This window comes from Oncorhynchus kisutch, linkage group LG12 (assembly GCF_002021735.2).
Source record: "Oncorhynchus kisutch isolate 150728-3 linkage group LG12, Okis_V2, whole genome shotgun sequence".
NCBI classification, from domain to species: domain Eukaryota; kingdom Metazoa; phylum Chordata; class Actinopteri; order Salmoniformes; family Salmonidae; genus Oncorhynchus; species Oncorhynchus kisutch.
Window position 1 is genome coordinate 8,360,311 of NC_034185.2, and position 20,220 is coordinate 8,380,530.

The 20,220-nt window shown below is 46.4% G+C and overlaps 1 protein-coding gene across 1 annotated transcript in view; it reads right to left on the minus strand.

Moving 5' to 3' along the window:
* Positions 1–754: 754 nt before the first annotated feature.
* sipa1l1 (signal-induced proliferation-associated 1 like 1) overlaps positions 755–20,220 on the minus strand; it is a 225,962-nt gene continuing 206,496 nt past the window's right edge. Inside the window, exons 18-21 of the mRNA XM_031837956.1 lie at positions 19,757–19,902; positions 3,970–4,195; positions 1,808–1,960; positions 755–1,062 (exon numbers count right to left, since the gene is read on the minus strand). Of these exons, the coding sequence (XP_031693816.1) occupies positions 941–1,062; positions 1,808–1,960; positions 3,970–4,195; positions 19,757–19,902 (647 nt within the window). The 3' untranslated portion in view covers positions 755–940. The remainder of the gene's footprint in view (positions 1,063–1,807; positions 1,961–3,969; positions 4,196–19,756; positions 19,903–20,220) is intronic.

A 20,220-nucleotide genomic window follows, 5' to 3' on the forward strand; every position in this document is an offset into this window, starting at 1 on the left:
CTGGTGTGGGTCACCTGGGTGAGGGTCAGGCTGTGTCTGGTGTGGGTTACCTGGGTGAGGGTCAGGCTGTGTCTGGTGTGGGTTACCTGGGTGAGGGTCAGGCTGTGTCTGGTGTGGGTTACCTGGGTGAGGGTCAGGCTGTGTCTGGTGTGGGTTACCTGGGTGAGGGCCAGGCTGTGTCTGGTGTGGGTTACCTGGTGTGGGTCACCTGGGTGAGGGTCAGGCTGTGTCTGGTGTGGGTTACCTGGGTGAGGGTCAGGCTGTGTCTGGTGTGGGTTACCTGGGTGAGGGTCAGGCTGTGTCTGGTGTGGGTTACCTGGGTGAGGGTCAGGCTGTGTCTGGTGTGGGCTACCTGGGTGAGGGTCAGGCTGTGTCTGGTGTGGGCTACCTGGATGAGGGCCAGGCTGTGTCTGGTGTGGGCTACCTGGATGAGGGCCAGGCTGTGTCTGGTGTGGGTTACCTGGGTGAGGGTCAGGCTGTGTCTGGTGTGGGTTACCTGGGTGAGGGTCAGGCTGTGTCCTGTGTGGGTTAACCTGGGTGAGGGTCAGGCTGTGTCTGGTGTGGGCTACCTGGGTGAGGGGTCAGGCTGTGTCTGGTGTGGGTTACCTGGGTGAGGGTCAGGCTGTGTCTGGTGTGGGTTACCTGGGTGAGGGTCAGGCTGTGTCTGGTGTGGGTTACGCTGAGTGAGGGTCAGGCTGTGTCTGGTGTGGGTTACCTGGGTGAGGGTCAGGCTGTGTCTGGTGGGGGTTACCTGGGTGAGGGTCAGGCTGTGTCTGGTTGGGTTACCTGGATGAGGGTCAGGCTGTGTCTGGTGTGGGCTACCTGGATGAGGGTCAGGCTGTGTCTGGTGTGGGTTACCTGGTGTGGGTCACCTGGGTGAGGGTCAGGCTGTGTCTGGTGTGGGTTACCTGGGTGAGGGTCAGGCTGTGTCTGGTGTGGGCTACCTGGATGAGGGTCTTGATAGAGGGCCAAGCTGTATCTCCAGGCTGGGCTGTGACTGGTGAGGGCTGGAGGCTCCACTACCTCTGGGGTTAGAATCACTGAACACAAACCCTCTCTGGACTGGACGGAGGGAAGAAAGGAGAGGACACAGAGAGAGAGAGAGGACACAGAGAGAGAGAGAGAGGACACACAGAGAGAGAGAGAGAGGACACAGAGAGAGAGAGAGAGAGAGAGGACACAGAGAGAGAGAGAGAGGACACAGAGAGAGAGAGAGAGAGAGAGAGGACACAGAGAGAGAGAGAGAGAGAAGACACAGAGAGAGAGAGAGAGAAAACAGGAGAGAAGAGAGAGAGAAACACAGAGAGAGAGATAGAGAGAACACAGAGAGAGAGAGAGAGAGATAGAGAGAAACACAGAGAGAGAGAGAGATAGAGAGAACACAGAGAGAGAGAGAGAGAGAGAGAGAGAGAGAGAGAGGAGAGAGAGAGGACACACAGAGAGAGAGAGAGAGGACACACAGAGAGAGAGATAGGACACACAGAGAGAGGACACACGAGAGAGAGAGGACACAGAGAGAGAGAGAGAGAGAGAGAGAGAGAGAGAGAGAGAGAGAAAGGAGAGAGAGGACACACAGAGAGAGAGAGAGGACACACAGAGAGAGAGGACACACAGAGAGAGGGACACACAGAGAGAGGGGACACACAGAGAGAGGGGACACACAGAGAGAGGGGACACACAGAGAGGGAGAACAGATTAAGTATATATTATAAGGAGGTTAAATTGGGTTAAAGGTCAAGCCACAATCCAGTTATACCTTCCATTGTTTCAAAGGAAGCCATATAAATCTAGATATCACTGTAATTACTCTCAAAGGTGCTGGCCACATCCACCAGGTGGGTCCAGTCCAGGGGGCTGTCCCTGCTCTCAGAGGGGGGGAGGGGCATCAGCTCCTGGGGGAGGGGGTGGCGCTGACGCTCAACCATCTCAGCCAATGACGTGTCAGACGCAGACAGGTCACCTGGAGAAACAGCACAGGGGGGGGGGGGGGGACAGGTTAGAGCCGGAGACATTACTAACCACGAGAAGACAAACTTAGTGACAATGTTGTTCAAACCATGCACACTAGTCCCTTAGCCTCTTTTCTTCTGAAAATGAAACTATCTAACAGGTTGCTATTTTATATTTGTACAACAATATGAGCTTTTCTACCAGCAGGGGGCAGCAGATACACAGCAGCAGCTCCAACTAGCATCACAGCAAACACCATGCTCACAAAGCCATCCATCGAAGCTTCACGTGTGTCATTCCAAGTAGTCCACTGTCCACAGTTGCATTTTAGAAACCAATGGCCATGTTAATATACAGTTGAAGTCGGAAGTTTAAATACACCTTAGTCAAACACATTTAAACTTCCTGACAATTCTAATCCTAGTAAAAAAAATCCCTGTTTTAGGTCTGTTAGGATCAACACTTTATTTTAAGAATGTGAAATGTCAGAATAATAGTAGAGAGAGTGATTTATTTCAGCTTGTATTTCTTTCATCACATTTCCAGTGGGTCAGAAGTTTACATACACTCAATTTGTATTTGGTAGCATTGCCTTTAAATTGTTTAACTTGGGTCAAAGGTTTCGGGTAGCCTTCCACAAGCTTCCCACAATAAGTTGGGGTGAATTTTGGCCCATTCCTCCTGACAGAGCTGGTGAAATTGAGTCAGGTTTGTAGGCCTCCTTGCTCACACACGCTTCTTCAGTTCTGCCCACAAAGTTTCTATAGGATTGATGTCAGGGTGTTGTGATGGCCACTCCAATACCTTGACTTTGTTGTCCTTAAGCCACTTTGCCACAACTTTGGAGGTTTGCTTGGGGTCATTGTCCATTTGGAAGACCCATTTGCGAAAAAGCTTTAACTTCCTGACTGATGTCTTGAGATGTTGCTTCAACATATCCACAGAACTTTCCTACCTCATGATGCCATCTATTTTGTGAAGTGCACCAGGCACTCCTGCAGCAAAGCACCCCCACAACATGATGCTGCCACCCCCGTGCTTCACGGTTGGGATGGTGTTCTTCGGCTTGCAAGCCTCCCCCTTTTTTAAAACGATGGTCATTATGGCCAAACAGTTCTATTTTTGTTTCATCAGACCAGAGGACATTTCTCCAAAAAGTACAATCTTTGTCCCCATGTGCAGTTGCAAACTGTAGTTTGGCTTTTTTATGGCAGTTTTTGGAGCAGTGGCTTCTTCCTTGCTGAGCGGCCTTTCAGGTTATGTTGATATATGACTCGTTTTACTGTGGATATAAATACTTTTGTACTTGTTTCCTCCAGCATCTTCACAAGGTCCTTTGTTGTTGTTCTGGGATTGATTTGCACTTTTCGCAACAAAGTACATTCATCTCTAGGAGACAGAACGTGTCTCCTTCCTGACCTGAGCGGTATGACGGCTACGTGGTCTCATGGTGTTTATACCTACTATTGTTTGTACAGATGAATGTGGTACCTTCAGGCATTTGGAAATTGCTCCCAAGGATGAACCAGACTTGTAGAGGTCTACAATATTTTTTTTCTGAAGTCTTGGCTGATTTAGTTTGATTTTTCCATGATGTCAAGCGAAGAAGCACTGAGTTTGAAGGTAGGCCTTGAAATACATCCACAGGTACACCTCATTTTCTGGAATTTTCCAAGCTGTTTAAAGGTACAGTCAACTTAGTGTATGTAAACTTCAGACCCACTGGAATTGTGATACAGTGAATTATAAGTGAAATAATCTGTCTGTTAACAATTGTTGGAAAAATTAATTGTGTCATGCACAAGTAGATGTAGATGTCCTAACAGACTTGCCAAAACTATAGTTTGTTAACAAGAAATTTGTGGAGAGGTTGAAAAACGATTTTTAATGACTCCAATCTAAGTGTATGTAAACTTCAGACTTCAACTGTATGTGATAGTCAAGAACAGGTGTGTTACTCAATAGTCAGTAATCAAAAGGGTTTGTGAGCAGGGTTCAAGGTAACTGGAACAGTCTCACCGTGGAGTTTGATCCCCAGTTTGTAAGAAGGTCGTCTGAGAGGCACCCCGCGGGTGGTGGGAGAACGTGGCAACGTGGAGCAGCTGAACAACACATCACTAGCCAGGCTGGGGTCTGGTTCTAGGTCCCCCAGCCTCAGAGAGGGGACACGCTGGCCCCGGTAGATACTCTCATCAGACAGGGTCCGGTGGAGTGATCGACGGGTAGGGGGCTGGCCTGAGGAGGACTGGAGGGAGGGAGCGAGGGAGGGAGGGAAGAGAGTCAGACTGGTAAGTCCTGCTATTACAAGTCAATTTCATGAAAACACACTAGCAGAAGGATTTAAATTCTAACATTGCAGAAGTCCCTGGTCTGCTGTCTGTACACTGCATGATCTCATTGTACCCACATATAAAATGTCTTGTAATAATATATACACACATACTATATATATACTGTGTGTGTGTTTATATATAGTGTGTGTGTGTATATACATATATAGTGTATGTATATATAGTGTGTATATATATACTATGTGTATAGTGTGTGTATATATACTATGTGTAGTGTGTGTATATATAGTGTATATATATATATATATATGCATAATATAGTGTGTATAACATTGACTCTGTAAACGGTACTCCCTGTATATAGCTCCACATAGAACCTGTACCGGTACTCCCTGTATATAGCCTCCACATTGACTCTGTACCAGTACCACCTGTATATAGCCTCCACATTGGACTCTGTACCGGTACTCCCTGTATAAGCCTCCACATTGACTCTGTACCGTACCCCCCCCTGTTATAGCCTCCCATTGACTCTGTACCAGTACCACCTGTATATAGCCTCCACATTGACTCTGTACCGGTACCCCCTTTATATATAGCCTCCACATTGACTCTGTACCGTAACACCCTGTATATAGCCTCCACCTCCACATTTACGTACACAACACCACCCTGTATATACCTCCACATTTACTCTGTACCGTAACACCCTGTATATACCTCCACATTGACTCTGTACCGTAACACCCTGTATAGCCTCCACATTGACTCTGTACCGGTCCCCCTACCCGTGTATATAGCCTCCACATTGACTCTGTACCGTTATACCCTGTATATAGCTCCACATTGACTCTGTACCGGTACCCCCTGTATATAGCCTCCACATTGACTCTATACCGGTACCCCCTGTATATAGCCTCCACATTGACTGTGTGCCGGTACCCCCGTATATAGCCTCCACATTGACTCTGTACCGGTACCCCCCTGTATATAGCCTTCACATTGACTCTGTACCGGTACCCCCTATATAGCCCCACATTGACTCTGTACCGTAACAACCCTGTATATAGTCTCCACATTTACTCTGTAACGCACACCCTGTATATAGCCTCCACATTACTCTGTACCGTACCCCGTGTATATACCTCCACATTGACTCTGTGCCGTTACACCCCTGTATATAGCCTCCACATTGACTCTGTACCGGTACCCCCTGTATATAGCCTCCACATAGACTCTGTAACGGTACTCCCTGTATATAGCCTCCACATTGACTCTGTACCGGTACCCCCGTGTATATAGCCTTCACATTTACTCTGTACCGGTACTCCCTGTATATAGCCTCCACATTGACTCTGTCCGGTACCCCTGTATATAGCCTTCACATTTACTCTGTACCGGTACTCCCTGTATATAGCCTCCACATTGACTCTGTACCGGTACCCCCTGTATAGCCTCCACATTGACTCTGTACCAGTACCATCTGTATATAGCCTCCACATTGACTCTGTACTGGTACCCCCTTATATAGCCTCCACATTGACTCTGTACCGTAACACCCTTATATAGCCTCCACATTTACTCTGTACCGGTACACCCTTTATATAGCCTCCACATTGACTCTGTACCGTAACACCCTGTATATAGCCTCCACATTTACTCTGTACCTGGTACACCCTGTATATAGCCTCCACATTGACTCTGTACCAGTACCCCCTGTATATAGCCTCCACATTGACTCTGTACCGGTATACCCCTGTATATAGCCTCCACTTGACTCTGTACCGGTACCCCCTGTATATAGCCTCCACATTGACTCTGTACCGTACCCCCTGTATATAGCCTCCACATTGACTCTGTGCCGTACACCACCCTGTATAAGCCTCCACATTGACTCTGTACCGTACCCCCTGTATATAGCCTCCACATAGACTCTGTACCGGTACTCCCGTATATAGCCTCCACATTGACTCTGTACCGTACCCCCCTGTATATAGCCTTCACATTTACTCTGTACCGGTACTCCCTGTATATAGCCTCCACATTGACTCTGACCGGTACCCCCTGTATATAGCCTTCACTTTACTCTGTACCGGTACTCCCTGTATATAGCCTCCACATTGACTCTGTACCGGTACCCCCTGTATATAGCCTCCACATTGACTCTGTACCAGTACCATCTGTATATAGCCTCCACATTGATTGACTCTGTACTGGTACCCCCCTTTATATAGCCTCCACATTGACTCTGTACCGTAACACCCTGTATATAGCCTCCACATTTACTCTGTACCGGTACACCCTATATAGCCTCCACATTTACTCTGTACCGTAACACCCTGTATATAGCCTCCACATTGACTCTGTACCGTAACACCCTGTATATAGCCTCCACATTGACTCTGTACCAGTACCCCGTGTATATAGCCTCCACATTGACTCTGTACCGGTATACCCTGTATATAGCCTCCACATTGACTCTGTACCGGTACCCCCTGTATATAGCCTCCACATTGACTCTGTACCGGTACCCCCTGTATATAGCCTCCACATTGACTCTGTGCCGGTACACCCTGTATATAGCCTCCACATTGACTCTGTACCGGTACCCCCTGTATATAGCCTTCACATTGACTCTGTACCGGTACCCCACCCCTGTATATAGCCCCCACATTGACTCTGTACCGTAACACCCTGTATATAGTCTCCACATTTACTCTGTAACGGCACACCCTGTATATAGCCTCCACATTAACTCTGTACCGGTACGCCCTGTATATAGCCTACACATTGACTCTGTGCCGGTACACCCCTGTATATAGCCCTCCACATTGACTCTGTACCGGTACCCCCTGTATATAGCCTCCACATTGACTCTGTACCGGTACCCCCTTGTATATAGCCTCCACATTGACTCTGTACCGTAACACCCTGTATATAGTCTCCACATTTGCTCTGTAACGGCACACCCTGTATATAGCCTCCACATTAACTCTGTACCAGTACACCCTGTATATAGTCTCCACATTGACTCTGTACCAGTACCCCCTGTATAGCCTCCACATTGACTCTGTACCAGTACACCCTGTATATAGTCTCCACATTGACTCTGTACCAGTACACCCTGTATATAGCCTCCACATTAACTCTGTACCAGTACACCCTGTATATAGCCTCCACATTAACTCTGTACCAGTACACCCTGTATAGCCTCCACATTGACTCTGTACCAGTACACCCTGTATATACCTCCACATTAACTCTGTACCAGTACACCCTGTATATAGTCCCCACATTGACTCTGTACCAGTAACCCTGTATATAGCCTCCACATTAACTCTGTACCAGTACACCCCTGTATATAGTCTCCACATTGACTCTGTACCAGTACACCCTGTATATAGCCTCCACATTAACTCTGTACCAGTACACCCTGTATATAGCCTCCACATTAACTCTGTACCAGTACACCCTGTATATAGCCTCCACATTGACTCTGTACCAGTACACCCTGTATATAGCCTCCACATTAACTCTGTACCAGTACACCGTACACCTGTATATATCTCCCACATTGACTCTGTACCAGTACACCCTGTATATAGCCTCCACATTAACTCTGTACCAGTACACCTGTATATAGTCTCCACATTGACTCTGTACCAGTACACCCTGTATATAGCCTCCACATTATCTCTGTACCAGTACACCCTGTATATAGTCTCCACATTGACTCTGTACCGGTACACCCTGTATATAGCCTCCACATTGAATCTGTACCGGTACACCCCTGTATATAGCCTCCACATTGACTCTGTACCAGTACACCCTGTATATAGCCTCCACATTGACTCTGTACCAGTACACCCTGTATATAGCCTCCACATTGACTCTGTACCAGTACACCCCTGTATATAGCCTCCACATTGACTCTGTACCAGTACACCCTGTATATAGCCTCCACATTGACTCTGTACCAGTACCCCCCTATATAGCCCTCACATTAACTCTGTACCAGTACACCCTGTATATAGCCTCCACATTAACTCTGTGCCAGTACACCCTGTATATAGTCTCCACATTGACTCTGTGCCAGTACACCCCTGTATATAGTCTCCACATTGACTCTGTACCGTACCCCCTGTATATAGCCTCCACATTGACTCTGTACAGTACACACCCTGTATATAGCCTCCACATTAACTCTGTACCGGTACACCCTGTATATAGCCTCCACATTGACTCTGTACCGTACCCCTGTATATAGTCTCCACATTGACTCTGTACCGGTACCCCCTGTATATAGCCTCCACATTGACTCTGTACCAGTACACCCTGTATATAGCCTCCACATTAACTCTGTACCGGTACACCCTGTATATAGCCTCCACATTGACTCTGTACCGGTACCCCCTGTATATAGTCTCCACATTGACTCTGTACCGGTACCCCCTGTATATAGCCTCCACATTGACTCTGTACCGGTACCCCCTGTATTAGCCTCCACATTGACTCTGTACCGTTACCCCCTGTATATAGCCTCCACATTGACTCTGTACGGTACCCCCCTGTATATAGTCTCCACATTGACTCTGTACCAGTACACCCTGTATATAGCCTCCACATTAACTCTGTACCGTACACCCTGTATATAGCCTCCACATTGACTCTGTACCAGTACACCCTGTATATAGCCTCCACATTAACTCTGTACCAGTACACCCTGTATATAGCCTCCACACTGACTCTGTACCAACCCCCGTATATAGTCTCCACATTGACTCTGTACCGGTACCCCCTGTATATAGTCTCCACATTGACTCTGTACCAGTACACCCTGTATATAGCCTCCACATTACTCTGTAGTACCGTACACCCCACCCTGTATATAGCCTCCACATTAACTCTGTGCCAGTACACCCTGTATATAGCCTCCACATTAACTCTGTACCGGTACACCCTGTATATAGTCACCACATTGACTCTGTACCGGTACCCCCTGTATATAGCCTCCACATTGACTCTGTACCGGTACCCCCTGTATATAGCCTCCACATTGACTCTGTACCGGTACCCCCTGTATATAGCCCTCACATTAACTCTGTACCAGTACACCCCTGTATATAGCCTCCACATTAACTCTGTGCCAGTACACCCTGTATATAGTCTCCACATTGACTCTGTGCCAGTACACCCTGTATATAGTCTCCACATTGACTCTGTACCGGTACCCCCTTGTATAGCCTCCACATTGACTCTGTACCAGTACACCCTGTATATAGCCTCCACATTAACTCTGTACCGGTACACCCTGTATATAGCCTCCACATTGACTCTGTACCGGTACCCCCATGTATATAGTCTCCACATTGACTCTGTACCGGTACCCCCTGTATATAGCCTCCACATTGACTCTGTACCAGTACACCCCTGTATATAGCCTCCACATTAACTCTGTACCGGTACACCCTGTATATAGCCTCCACATTGACTCTGTACCGGTACCCCCTGTATATAGTCTCCACATTGACTCTGTACCGGTACCCCACCCTGTGTATAGCCTCCACATTGACTCTGTAGTTGTACCCCCTGTATATAGCCTCCACATTGACTCTGTACCGGTACCCCCTGTATATAGCCTCCACATTGACTCTGTACCGGTACCCCCCTGTATATAGTCTCCACATTGACTCTGTACCAGTACACCCTGTATATAGCCTCCACATTAACTCTGTACCGTAACACCCTGTATATAGCCTCCACATGACTCTGTACCAGTACACCCTGTATATAGCCTCCACATTAACTCTGTACCAGTACACCCTGAATATAGCCTCCACACTGACTCTGTACCAGTACCCCCTGTATATAGTCTCCACATTGACTCTGTACCGGTACCCCCTGTATATAGTCTCCACATTGACTCTGTACCAGTACACCCCTGTATATAGCCTCCACATTAACTCTGTACCGGTACACCCTGTATATAGCCTCCACATTAACTCTGTGCCAGTACACCCTGTATATAGCCTCCACATTAACTCTGTACCGTTACCGTACCCCCTGTATATAGCCTCCACATTAACTCTGTACCAGTACACCCTGTATATAGTCTCCACATTGACTCTGTGCCGGTACCCCCTGTATATGGCCTCCACATTGACTCTGTACCAGTACACCCTGTATATAGCCTCCACATTGACTCTGTACCAGTACACCCTGTATATAGCCTCCACATTAACTCTGTACCGGTACACCCTGTATATAGTCTCCACATTGAATCTGTACCGGTACCCCCTGTATATAGCCTCCACATTGACTCTGTACCGGTACCCCCTGTATATAGCCTCCACATTGACTCTGTACCGGTACCCCCTGTACCCCCTGTATAGTCTCCACATTGACTCTGTACCGGTACCCCCTGTATATAGTCTCCACATTTACTCTGTACCGGTACCCCCTGTATATAGTCTCCACATTTACTCTGTGCCGGTACCCCCTGTATATAGTCTCCACATTTACTCTGTACCGGTACCCCCATGTATATAGTCTCCACATTGACTCTGTATCGGTACCCCCTGTTATATAGCCTCCACCTTGACTCTGTACCGGTACCCCCTGTATATAGCCTCCACATTAACTCTGTACCAGTACCCCCTGTATATAGCCTCCACATTAACTCTGTACCAGTACCCCTGTATATAGCCTCCACATTAACTCTGTACCAGTACCCCCTATATAGTCTCCACATTGACTCTGTACCGTTACCCCCTGTATATAGCCTCCACATTGACTCTGTGCCAGTACACCCTGTATATAGTCTCCACATTAACTCTGTACCAGTACACCCTGTATATAGTCTCCACATTAACTCTGTACCGGTACACCCTGTATATAGCCTCCACATTAACTCTGTACCGGTACACCCCTGTATATAGCCTCCACATTAACTCTGTACCAGTACACCCTGTATATAGTCTCCACATTGACTCTGTACCAGTACACCCTGTGTATAGCCTCCACATTGACTCTGTACCAGTACACCCTGTATATAGCCTCCACATTAACTCTGTACCAGTACACCCTGTATATAGCCTCCACATTGACTCTGTACCAGTACACCCTGTATATAGCCTCCACATTAACTCTGTACCAGTACACCCTGTATATAGCCTCCACATTGACTCTGTACCAGTACACCCTGTATATAGCCTCCACATTAACTCTGTACCAGTACACCCTGTATATAGCCTCCACATTAACTCTGTACCAGTACACCCTGTATATAGCCTCCACATTAACTCTGTACCAGTACACCCTGTATATAGCCTCCACATTAACTCTGTACCAGTACACCCTGTATATAGCCTCCACATTAACTCTGTACCAGTACCCCCTGTATATAGCCTCCACATTAACTCTGTACCAGTACCCCCTGTATATAGTCTCCACATTAACTCTGTACCAGTACCCCCTGTATATAGCCTCCACATTGACTCTGTACCAGTACACCCCTGTATATAGCCTCCACATTGACTCTGTACCAGTACACCCTGTATATAGCCTCCACATTAACTCTGTGCCAGTACACCCCTTATAGCCTCCACATTAACTCTGTACCAGTACACCCTGTATATAGCCTCCACATTGACTCTGTACCAGTACCCCCTGTATATAGCCTCCACATTGACTCTGTACCAGTTCCCCCTGTATAGCCTCCACATTAACTCTGTACCAGTACCCCCTGTATATAGCCTCCACATTAACTCTGTACCAGTACACCCTGTATATAGTCTCCACATTAACTCTGTACCAGTACCCCTGTATATAGTCTCCACATTAACCTGTACCAGTACACCCTGTATATAGCCTCCACATTGACTCTGACATGCCTTACAAACAGTTGAAGTCAGAAGTTTACATACACTTAGGTTGGAGTCATTAAAACTCATTTTTCAAACACTCCACAAATGTCTTGTTAACAAACTATAGTTTTGGCATGTCGGTTAGGACATCTACTTTGTGCATGACACAAGTAATTTTCCCAACAATTGTTTACAGACAGATTATTTCACTTATAATTCACTGTATCACAATTCCAGTGGGTCTGAAGTTCACATACACTAAGTTGACTGTGCCTTTAAACAGCTTGGAAAATTCCAGAAAATGATGTCATGGCTTTAGAAGCTTCTGATAGACTAATCGACATAATTTGAGTCAATTGGAGGTGTACCTGTGGATGTATTTCAAGGCCTACCTTTAAACTCAGTGCCTATTTGCTTGACATCATGGGAAAATCAAAAGAAATCAGTCAAGACATCAGAGAAAATAATTGTCGACCTCCACAAGTCTGATTCATCCTTGGGAGCAATTTCCAAATGCCTGAAGGTACCACATTCATCTGTACAAACAATAGTATGCAAGTATAAACACCATGGGACCACGCAGCCGTCATACCGCTCAGGAAGGAGACACATTCTGTCTCCTAGAGATGAACATACTTTGGTGCGAAAAGTGCAAATAAATCCCAGAACAACAGCAAAGGACCATGTGAAGATGCTGGAGGAAACAAGTACAAAAGTATCTATATCCACAGTAAAACAAGTCCTAGAATAGATGGCTATCATGAGGCGGGAAATTCTGTGGATATATTGAAGCAACATCTCAAGACAATCAGTCCAGGAAGTTAAAGCTTGGTCACAAATGGGTCTGCCAAATGGACAATGACCCCAAGCACACATGTGTTATCATATATCTATATACTGTACATATATATATATATATATATAAGTATCTATATATATCTGTGTGTGTGTAAATAAATGAGGCTATAGAGTAATTGGCCAGGGTTTACGCAACAAAACAACACAGAAATAGACAGCCATTAGTGAGCACCGCACCCAGGGGAAACATGGCTGTAAGTGAGAGAGAGAGAGAGAGTAGAGAGCAAGGGGATACATTAGAAGAGATCATGCAGATAGAAAACGAGAGGGACTGAAGAGATGAAGAGAGCAGTAGAAAACAGAGGGGATGAAGAGAGCAGTAGAAACAGAGAGGGGACTGAGAGATGTAGAGAGATAGAAAACAGAGAGGGGGACTGTAAGAGGAAGAAAACAGAGGGGGACTGAAGAGATGTAGAGAGCAGTAGAAAACAGAGAGAGGGACTGAAGAGATGTAGAGAGCAGTAGAAAACAGAGAGAGGGACTGAAGAGATGTAGAGAGCAGTAGAAAACAGAGAGAGGGACTGTAGAGATGTAGAGAGCAGTAGAAAACAGAGAGGGACTGTAGAGAGCAGTAGAAAACAGAGAGAGGGACTGTAGAGATGAAGAGCAGTAGAGCAAAGAGAGGGGGACTGTAAGAGCAGTAGAAAAAGAGAGGGGGACTGTAGAGAGCAGTAGAAACAGAGAGGGGGACTGAGAGATGTAGAGAGCAGTAGAAAACAGAGAGAGGGACTGAAGAGATGTAGAGAGCAAGAGTAAAACAGAGAGAGGACTGTAGAGATGTAGAGAGCAGTTAGAAAACAGAGAGGGACTGTGAGAGCAGTAGAAAACGAGAGGGGACTGAAGAGATGTAGAGAGCAGTAGAAAACAGAGAGAGGGACTGTAGAGAGCAGTAAACAGAGAGGGACTGAAGAGATGTAGAGAGCAGTAAGAAAACAGAGAGAGGGACTGTAGAGAGCAGTAAAAACAGAGAGAGGGACTTAGAGAGCAGTAGAAAACAGAGAGGGACTGAAGAGACGTAGAGAGCAGTAGAAAACAGAGAGAGGGACTGAAGAGATGTAGAGAGCAGTAGAAAAAGAGAGGAGGGACTGTAAATGTAGAGAGCAGTAGAAAAAGAGAGGACTGTAGAGAGCAGTAGAAAACAGAGAGGACTGAAGAGATGTAAGAGCAGTAGAAAACAGAGAGGGACTGTAGAGAGCAGTAGAAAACAGAGAGAGGACTGTAGAGAGCAGTAGAAAACAGAGAGGGACTGAAGAGATGTAGAGAGCAGTAGAAAACAGAGAGATGGACTGTAGAGAGCAGTAGAAAACAGAGAGGGGACTGTAGAGATGAAGAGAGCAGTAGAAAACAGAAGGGACTGTAGAGAGCAGTAAGAACAGAGGGGACTGAAGAGATGGAGAGCAGTAGAAAACAGAGAGGACTGAAGAGAGCAGTAGAAAACAGAGAGGACTGAAGAGAGCAGTAGAAAAACAGAGAGAGGGACTGTAAGAGCAGTAGAAACAGAGAGAGGGACTGAGAGAGCAGTAGAAACAGAGAGAGGACTGTAGAGAGCAGTAGAAAACAGAGAGAGGGACTGTAGAGAGAGTAGAAAAGAGAGGACTGTAGAGAGCAGTAGAAAACAGAGAGGGACTGTAGAGAGCAGTAGAAAACAGAGAGGGACTGTAGAGAGCAGTAGAAAACAGAGAGGACTGTAGAGGCAGTAGAAAACAGAGAGGGACTGTAGAGAGCAGTAGAAAACAGAGAGGGACTGTAGAGAGCAGTAGAAAACAGAGAGGGACTGTAGAGAGCAGTAGAAAACAGAGAGGGACTGTAGAGAGCAGTAGAAAACAGAGAGGGACTGTAGAGGTGAAGAGAGCAGTAGAAAACAGAGAGAGGGACTGTAGAGAGCAGTAGAAAACAGAGAGGGACTGTAGAGATGTAGAGAGCAGTAGAAAACAGAGAGAGGGACTGTAGAGATGTAGAGAGCAGTAGAAAACAGAGAGAGGGACTGTAGAGAGCAGTAGAAAACAGAGAGGGGGAGTAGAGAGCAGTAGAAAACAGAGAGAGGGACTGTAGAGAGCAGCTAGAAAACAGAGAGGGACAAAGAGATGAAGAGAGCAGTAGAAAACAGAGAGAGGACTGTAGAGATGAAGAGAGCAGTAGAAAACAGAGAGGATGAAGAGATGAAGAGAGCAGTAGAAAACAGAGAGGGACTGTAGAGATGTAGAGAGCAGTAGAAAAAGAGAGGGACTGTAGAAAGCAGTAGAAAACCGAGAGAGGGACTGTAGAGATGAAGAGAGCAGTAGAGTAGAGAGACTAGAAAACAGAGGGACTGTAGAGAGCAGTAGAAAACAGAGAGGGGGACTGTAGAGATGAAGAGAGCAGTAGAAAACAGAGAGGGACTGTAGAGATGAAGAGAGCAGTAGAAAACAGAGAGGGACTGTAGAGATGTAGAGAGCAGTAGAAACAGAGAGGGACTGTAGAGATGTAGAGAGCAGTAGAAAACAGAGAGGGGACTGTAGAGATGAAGAGAGCAGTAGAAAACAGAGAGGGACTGTAGAGAGCAGTAGAAAAGAGAGGGGACTGTAGAGAGCAGTAGTAAACAGAGAGAGGACTGAAGAGATGAAGAGAGCAGTAGAAAACAGAGGGGACTGAAGAGATGTAGAGAGCAGTAGAAAACAGAGAGGGACTGAAGAGATGTAGAGAACAGTAGAAACAGAGAGAGGACTGTAGAGAGCAGTAGAAACAGAGAGAGGGACTGTAGAGAGCAGTAGAAAACAGAGAGAGGGACTGTAGAGAGCAGTAGAAAACAGAGAGAGGGACTGTAGAGAGCAGTAGAAAACAGAGAGGGACTGTAGAGAGCAGTAAAAAACAGAGAGGGACTGTAGAGAGCAGTAGAAAACAGAGAGGGACTGTAGAGAGCAGTAGAAAACAGAGAGGGACTGTAGAGAGCAGTAGAAAACAGAGAGGGACTGTAGAGAGCAGTAGAAAACAGAGAGGGACTGTAGAGAGCAGTAGAAAACAGAGAGGGACTGTAGAGAGCAGTAGAAAACAGAGAGGGACTGTAGAGAGCAGTAGAAAACAGAGAGGGACTGTAGAGAGCAGTAGAAAACAGAGAGGACTGTAGAGAGCAGTAGAAAACAGAGAGGACTGTAGAGAGCAGTAGAAAACAGAGAGGGACTGTAGAGAGCAGTAGAAAACAGAGAGGGACTGTAGAGGTGAAGAGAGCAAGTAAAACAGAGAGAGGGACTGTAGAGAGCAGTAGAAAACAGAGAGGGACTGTAGAGATGTAGAGAGCAGTAGAAAACAGAGAGAGGGACTGTAGAGATGTAGAGAGCAGTAGAAAACAGAGAGAGGACTGTAGAGAGCAGTAGAAAACAGAGAGGGACTGTAGAGAGCAGTAGAAAACAGAGAGAGGGACTGTAGAGCAGTAGAAAACAGAGAGGGACAGAAGAGATGAAGAGAGCAGTAGAAAACGAGAGAGGGACTGTAGAGATGAAGAGAGCAGTAGAAAACAGAGAGGGACTGAAGAGATGAAGAGAGCATAGAAAACAACAGAGAGACTGTAGAGATGTAGAGAGCAGTAGAAAAGAGAGGGGACTGTAGAAAGCAGTAGAAAACCGAGAGAGGGACTGTAGAGATGAAGAGAGCAGTAGAAAACAGAGAGAGGGACTGTAGAGAGCACTAGAAAACAAGAGGGACTGTAAGAGAGCAGTAGAAAACAGAGAGGGGGACTGTAGAGATGAAGAGAGCAGTAGAAACAGAGAGGGACTGTAGAGATGAAGAGAGCAGTAGAAAACAGAGAGGGACTGTAGAGATGTAGAGAGCAGTAGAAAACAGAGAGGGACTGTAGAGATGTAGAGAGCAGTAGAAAACAGAGAGGGGGACTGTAGAGATGAAGAGAGCAGTAGAAACAGAGAGACTGTAGAGAGCAGTAGAAAACAGAGAGGGGGACTGTAGAGAGCAGTAGTAAACAGAGAGAGGGACTGAAGAGATGAAGAGAGCAGTAGAAAACAGAGGGGGACTGAAGAGATGTAGAGAGCAGTAGAAAACAGAGAGGGACTGAAGAGATGTAGAGAACAGTAGAAAACAGAGAGAGGGACTGTAGAGAGCAGTAGAAACAGAGAGAGGGACTGTAGAGAGCAGTAGAAAACAGAGAGAGGGACTGTAGAGAGCAGTAGAAAACAGAGAGAGGGACTGTAGAGAGCAGTAGAAAACAGAGAGGGACTGTAGAGAGCAGTAGAAAACAGAGAGGACTGTAGAGAGCAGTAGAAAACAGAGAGGACTGTAGAGAGCAGTAGAAAACAGAGAGGGACTGTAGAGAGCAGTAGAAAACAGAGAGGGACTGTAGAGAGCAGTAGAAAAAGAGAGGGACTGTAGAGAGCAGTAGAAAACAGAGAGGGACTGTAGAGAGCAGTAGAAACAGAGAGGGACTGTAGAGAGCAGTAGAAAACAGAGAGGGACTGTAGAGAGCAGTAGAAAACAGAGAGGGACTGTAGAGAGCAGTAGAAAAAGAGAGGGACTGTAGAGAGCAGTAGAAAACAGAGAGGGACTGTAGAGAGCAGTAGAAAACAGAGAGGGACTGTAGAGGTGAAGAGAGCAGTAGAAAACAGAGAGAGGGACTGTAGAGAGCAGTAGAAAACAGAGAGGGACTGTAGAGATGTAGAGAGCAGTAAAAAACAGAGAGAGGGACTGTAGAGATGTAGAGAGCAGTAGAAAACAGAGAGAGGGACTGTAGAGAGCAGTAAAAAACAGAGAGGGGGACTGTAGAGAGCAGTAGAAAACAGAGAGAGGGACTGTAGAGAGCAGTAGAAAACAGAGAGGGACAGAAGAGATGAAGAGAGCAGTAGAAAACAGAGAGAGGGACTGTAGAGATGAAGAGAGCAGTAGAAAACAGAGAGGACTGAAGAGATGAAGAGAGCAGTAGAAAACAGAGAGGGACTGTAGAGATGTAGAGAGCAGTAAAAACAGAGAGGGGGACTGTAGAAAGCAGTAGAAAACCGAGAGAGGGACTGTAGAGATGAAGAGAGCAGTAGAAAACAGAGAGAGGGACTGTAGAGAGCACTAGAAAACAGAGAGGGACTGTAGAGAGCAGTAGAAAACAGAGAGGGGGACTGTAGAGATGAAGAGAGCAGTAGAAACAGAGAGGGACTGTAGAGATGAAGAGAGAGTAAAAAAGAGAGGGACTGTAGAGATGTAGAGAGCAGTAGAAAACAGAGAGGGACTGTAGAGATGTAGAGAGCAGTAGAAAACAGAGAGGGGGACTGTAGAGATGAAGAGAGCAGTAGAAAACAGAGGGACTGTAGAGAGCAGTAGAAAACAGAGAGGTGACTGTAGAGAGCAGTAGTAAACAGAGAGAGGGACTGAAGAGATGAAGAGAGCAGTAGAAAACAGAGGGGGACTGAAGAGATGTAGAGAGCAGTAGAAAACAGAGAGGGACTGAAGAGATTAGAGAACAGTAGAAAACAGAGAGAGGGACTGTAGAGAGCAGTAGAAACAGAGAGAGGGACTGTAGAGAGCAGTAGAAAACAGAGAGAGGGACTGTAGAGAGCAGTAGAAAACAGAGAGGGGACTGTAAGAGCAGTAGAAAACAGAGAGGGACTGTAGAGAGCAGTAGAAAACAGAGAGGGACTGTAGAGAGCAGTAGAAACAGAGGGGACTGTAGAGAGCAGTAGAAAACAGAGAGGGAAGTGAAGCAGTAGAAAACAGAGAGGGACTGTAGAGAGCAGTAGAAAACAAGAGGGGGACTGTAGAGAGCAGTAAAAACAGAGAGGGACTGTAGAGAGCAGTAGAAAAAGAGAGGGACTGTAGAGAGCAGTAGAAAACAGAGAGGGACTGTAGAGAGCAGTAGAAAACAGAGAGGGACTGTAGAGAGCAGTAGAAAACAGAGAGGGACTGTAGAGAGCAGTAGAAAACAGAGAGGGACTGTAGAAGAGTAGAAAACAGAGAGGGACTGTAGAGGTGAAGAGAGCAGTAGAAAAGAGAAGAGGGACTGTAGAGAGCAGAGAAAACGAGAGGGACTGTAGGAGCAGTAGAAAACAGAGAGGGACTGTAAGATGTAGAGCAGCAGTAGAAAACAGAGAGAGGACTGTAGAGATGTAGAGAGCAGTAGAAAACAGAGAGAGGGACTGTAGAGAGCAGTAGAAAACAGAGAGGGGGACTGTAGAGAGCAGTAGAAACAAGAGAGGGACTGTAGAGAGCAGTAGAAACAGAGAGGGACAGAAGAGATGAAGAGAGCAGTAGAAAAAGAGAAGAGGGACTGTAGAGATGAAGAGAGCAGTAGAAAACAGAGAGGGACTAAGAATGAGAAGAGGCAGTAGAAAACAGAGAGGGACTGTAGAGATGTAGAGAGCAGTAGAAAACAGAGAGGGGGACTGTAAGAAAGCAGTAGAAAACCGAGAGAGGGACTGTAGAGATGAAGAGAGCAGTAGAAAACAGAGAGAGGGACTGTAGAGAGCACTAAAAAACAGAGAGGGACTGTAGAGAGCAGTAGAAAACAGAGAGAGGGGACTGTAGAGATGAAAGAGCAGTAGAAAAACAGAAGGGACTGTAGAGATGAATAGAGCAGTAGAAAAACAGAGAGGACTGTAGAGATGTAGAGAGCAGTAGAAAACAGAGAGGGACTGTAGAGATGTAGAGAGCAGTAGAAACAGAGAGGGGGACTGTAGAGATGAAGAGAGCAGTAGAAAACAGAGAGGGCTGTAGAGAGCAGTAGAAAACAGAGNGGGGAGATGAGGAGAGAAAGTCACTTTGGACTATTGACATGCAACCCAAATGTTTCATCAGGTGGCTTAAGAAGTACGTTTCGTCCTCCACCCTGGTCGGGGTGAGGACAGGGGAGTGTGGCGCAGAGTGAAGCCTGACCTGGGAGCTCTTCTTGGGGGAGTGGTGGATGACCTGCTCCTGCCTCTGGATGCGTGGTGCTCCGGAGTACCCAGGACCAGACTTAGACACAGGAGAATCTAAAAAAAACACACACACACACACACAAGAGTTTGAGGTTAGCAACAGTGCAAGGAAACACACACACATTCATACTAGTGTGAGCACACACTAAGGACCATGACTTTCGCACACAGTCCTCAGCGCCAGATATACTGATAATCTAGTTTACATTATTCTACAGTCGCACGTACAGTGTGTGTGACGATCATCCTATGATCTCATCACATAATCTAGACATGCCTTACAAACAGTTGAAGTCAGAAGTTTACATACACTTAGGTTGGAGTCATTAAAACTCATTTTTCAAACACTCCACAAATGTCTTGTTAACAAAC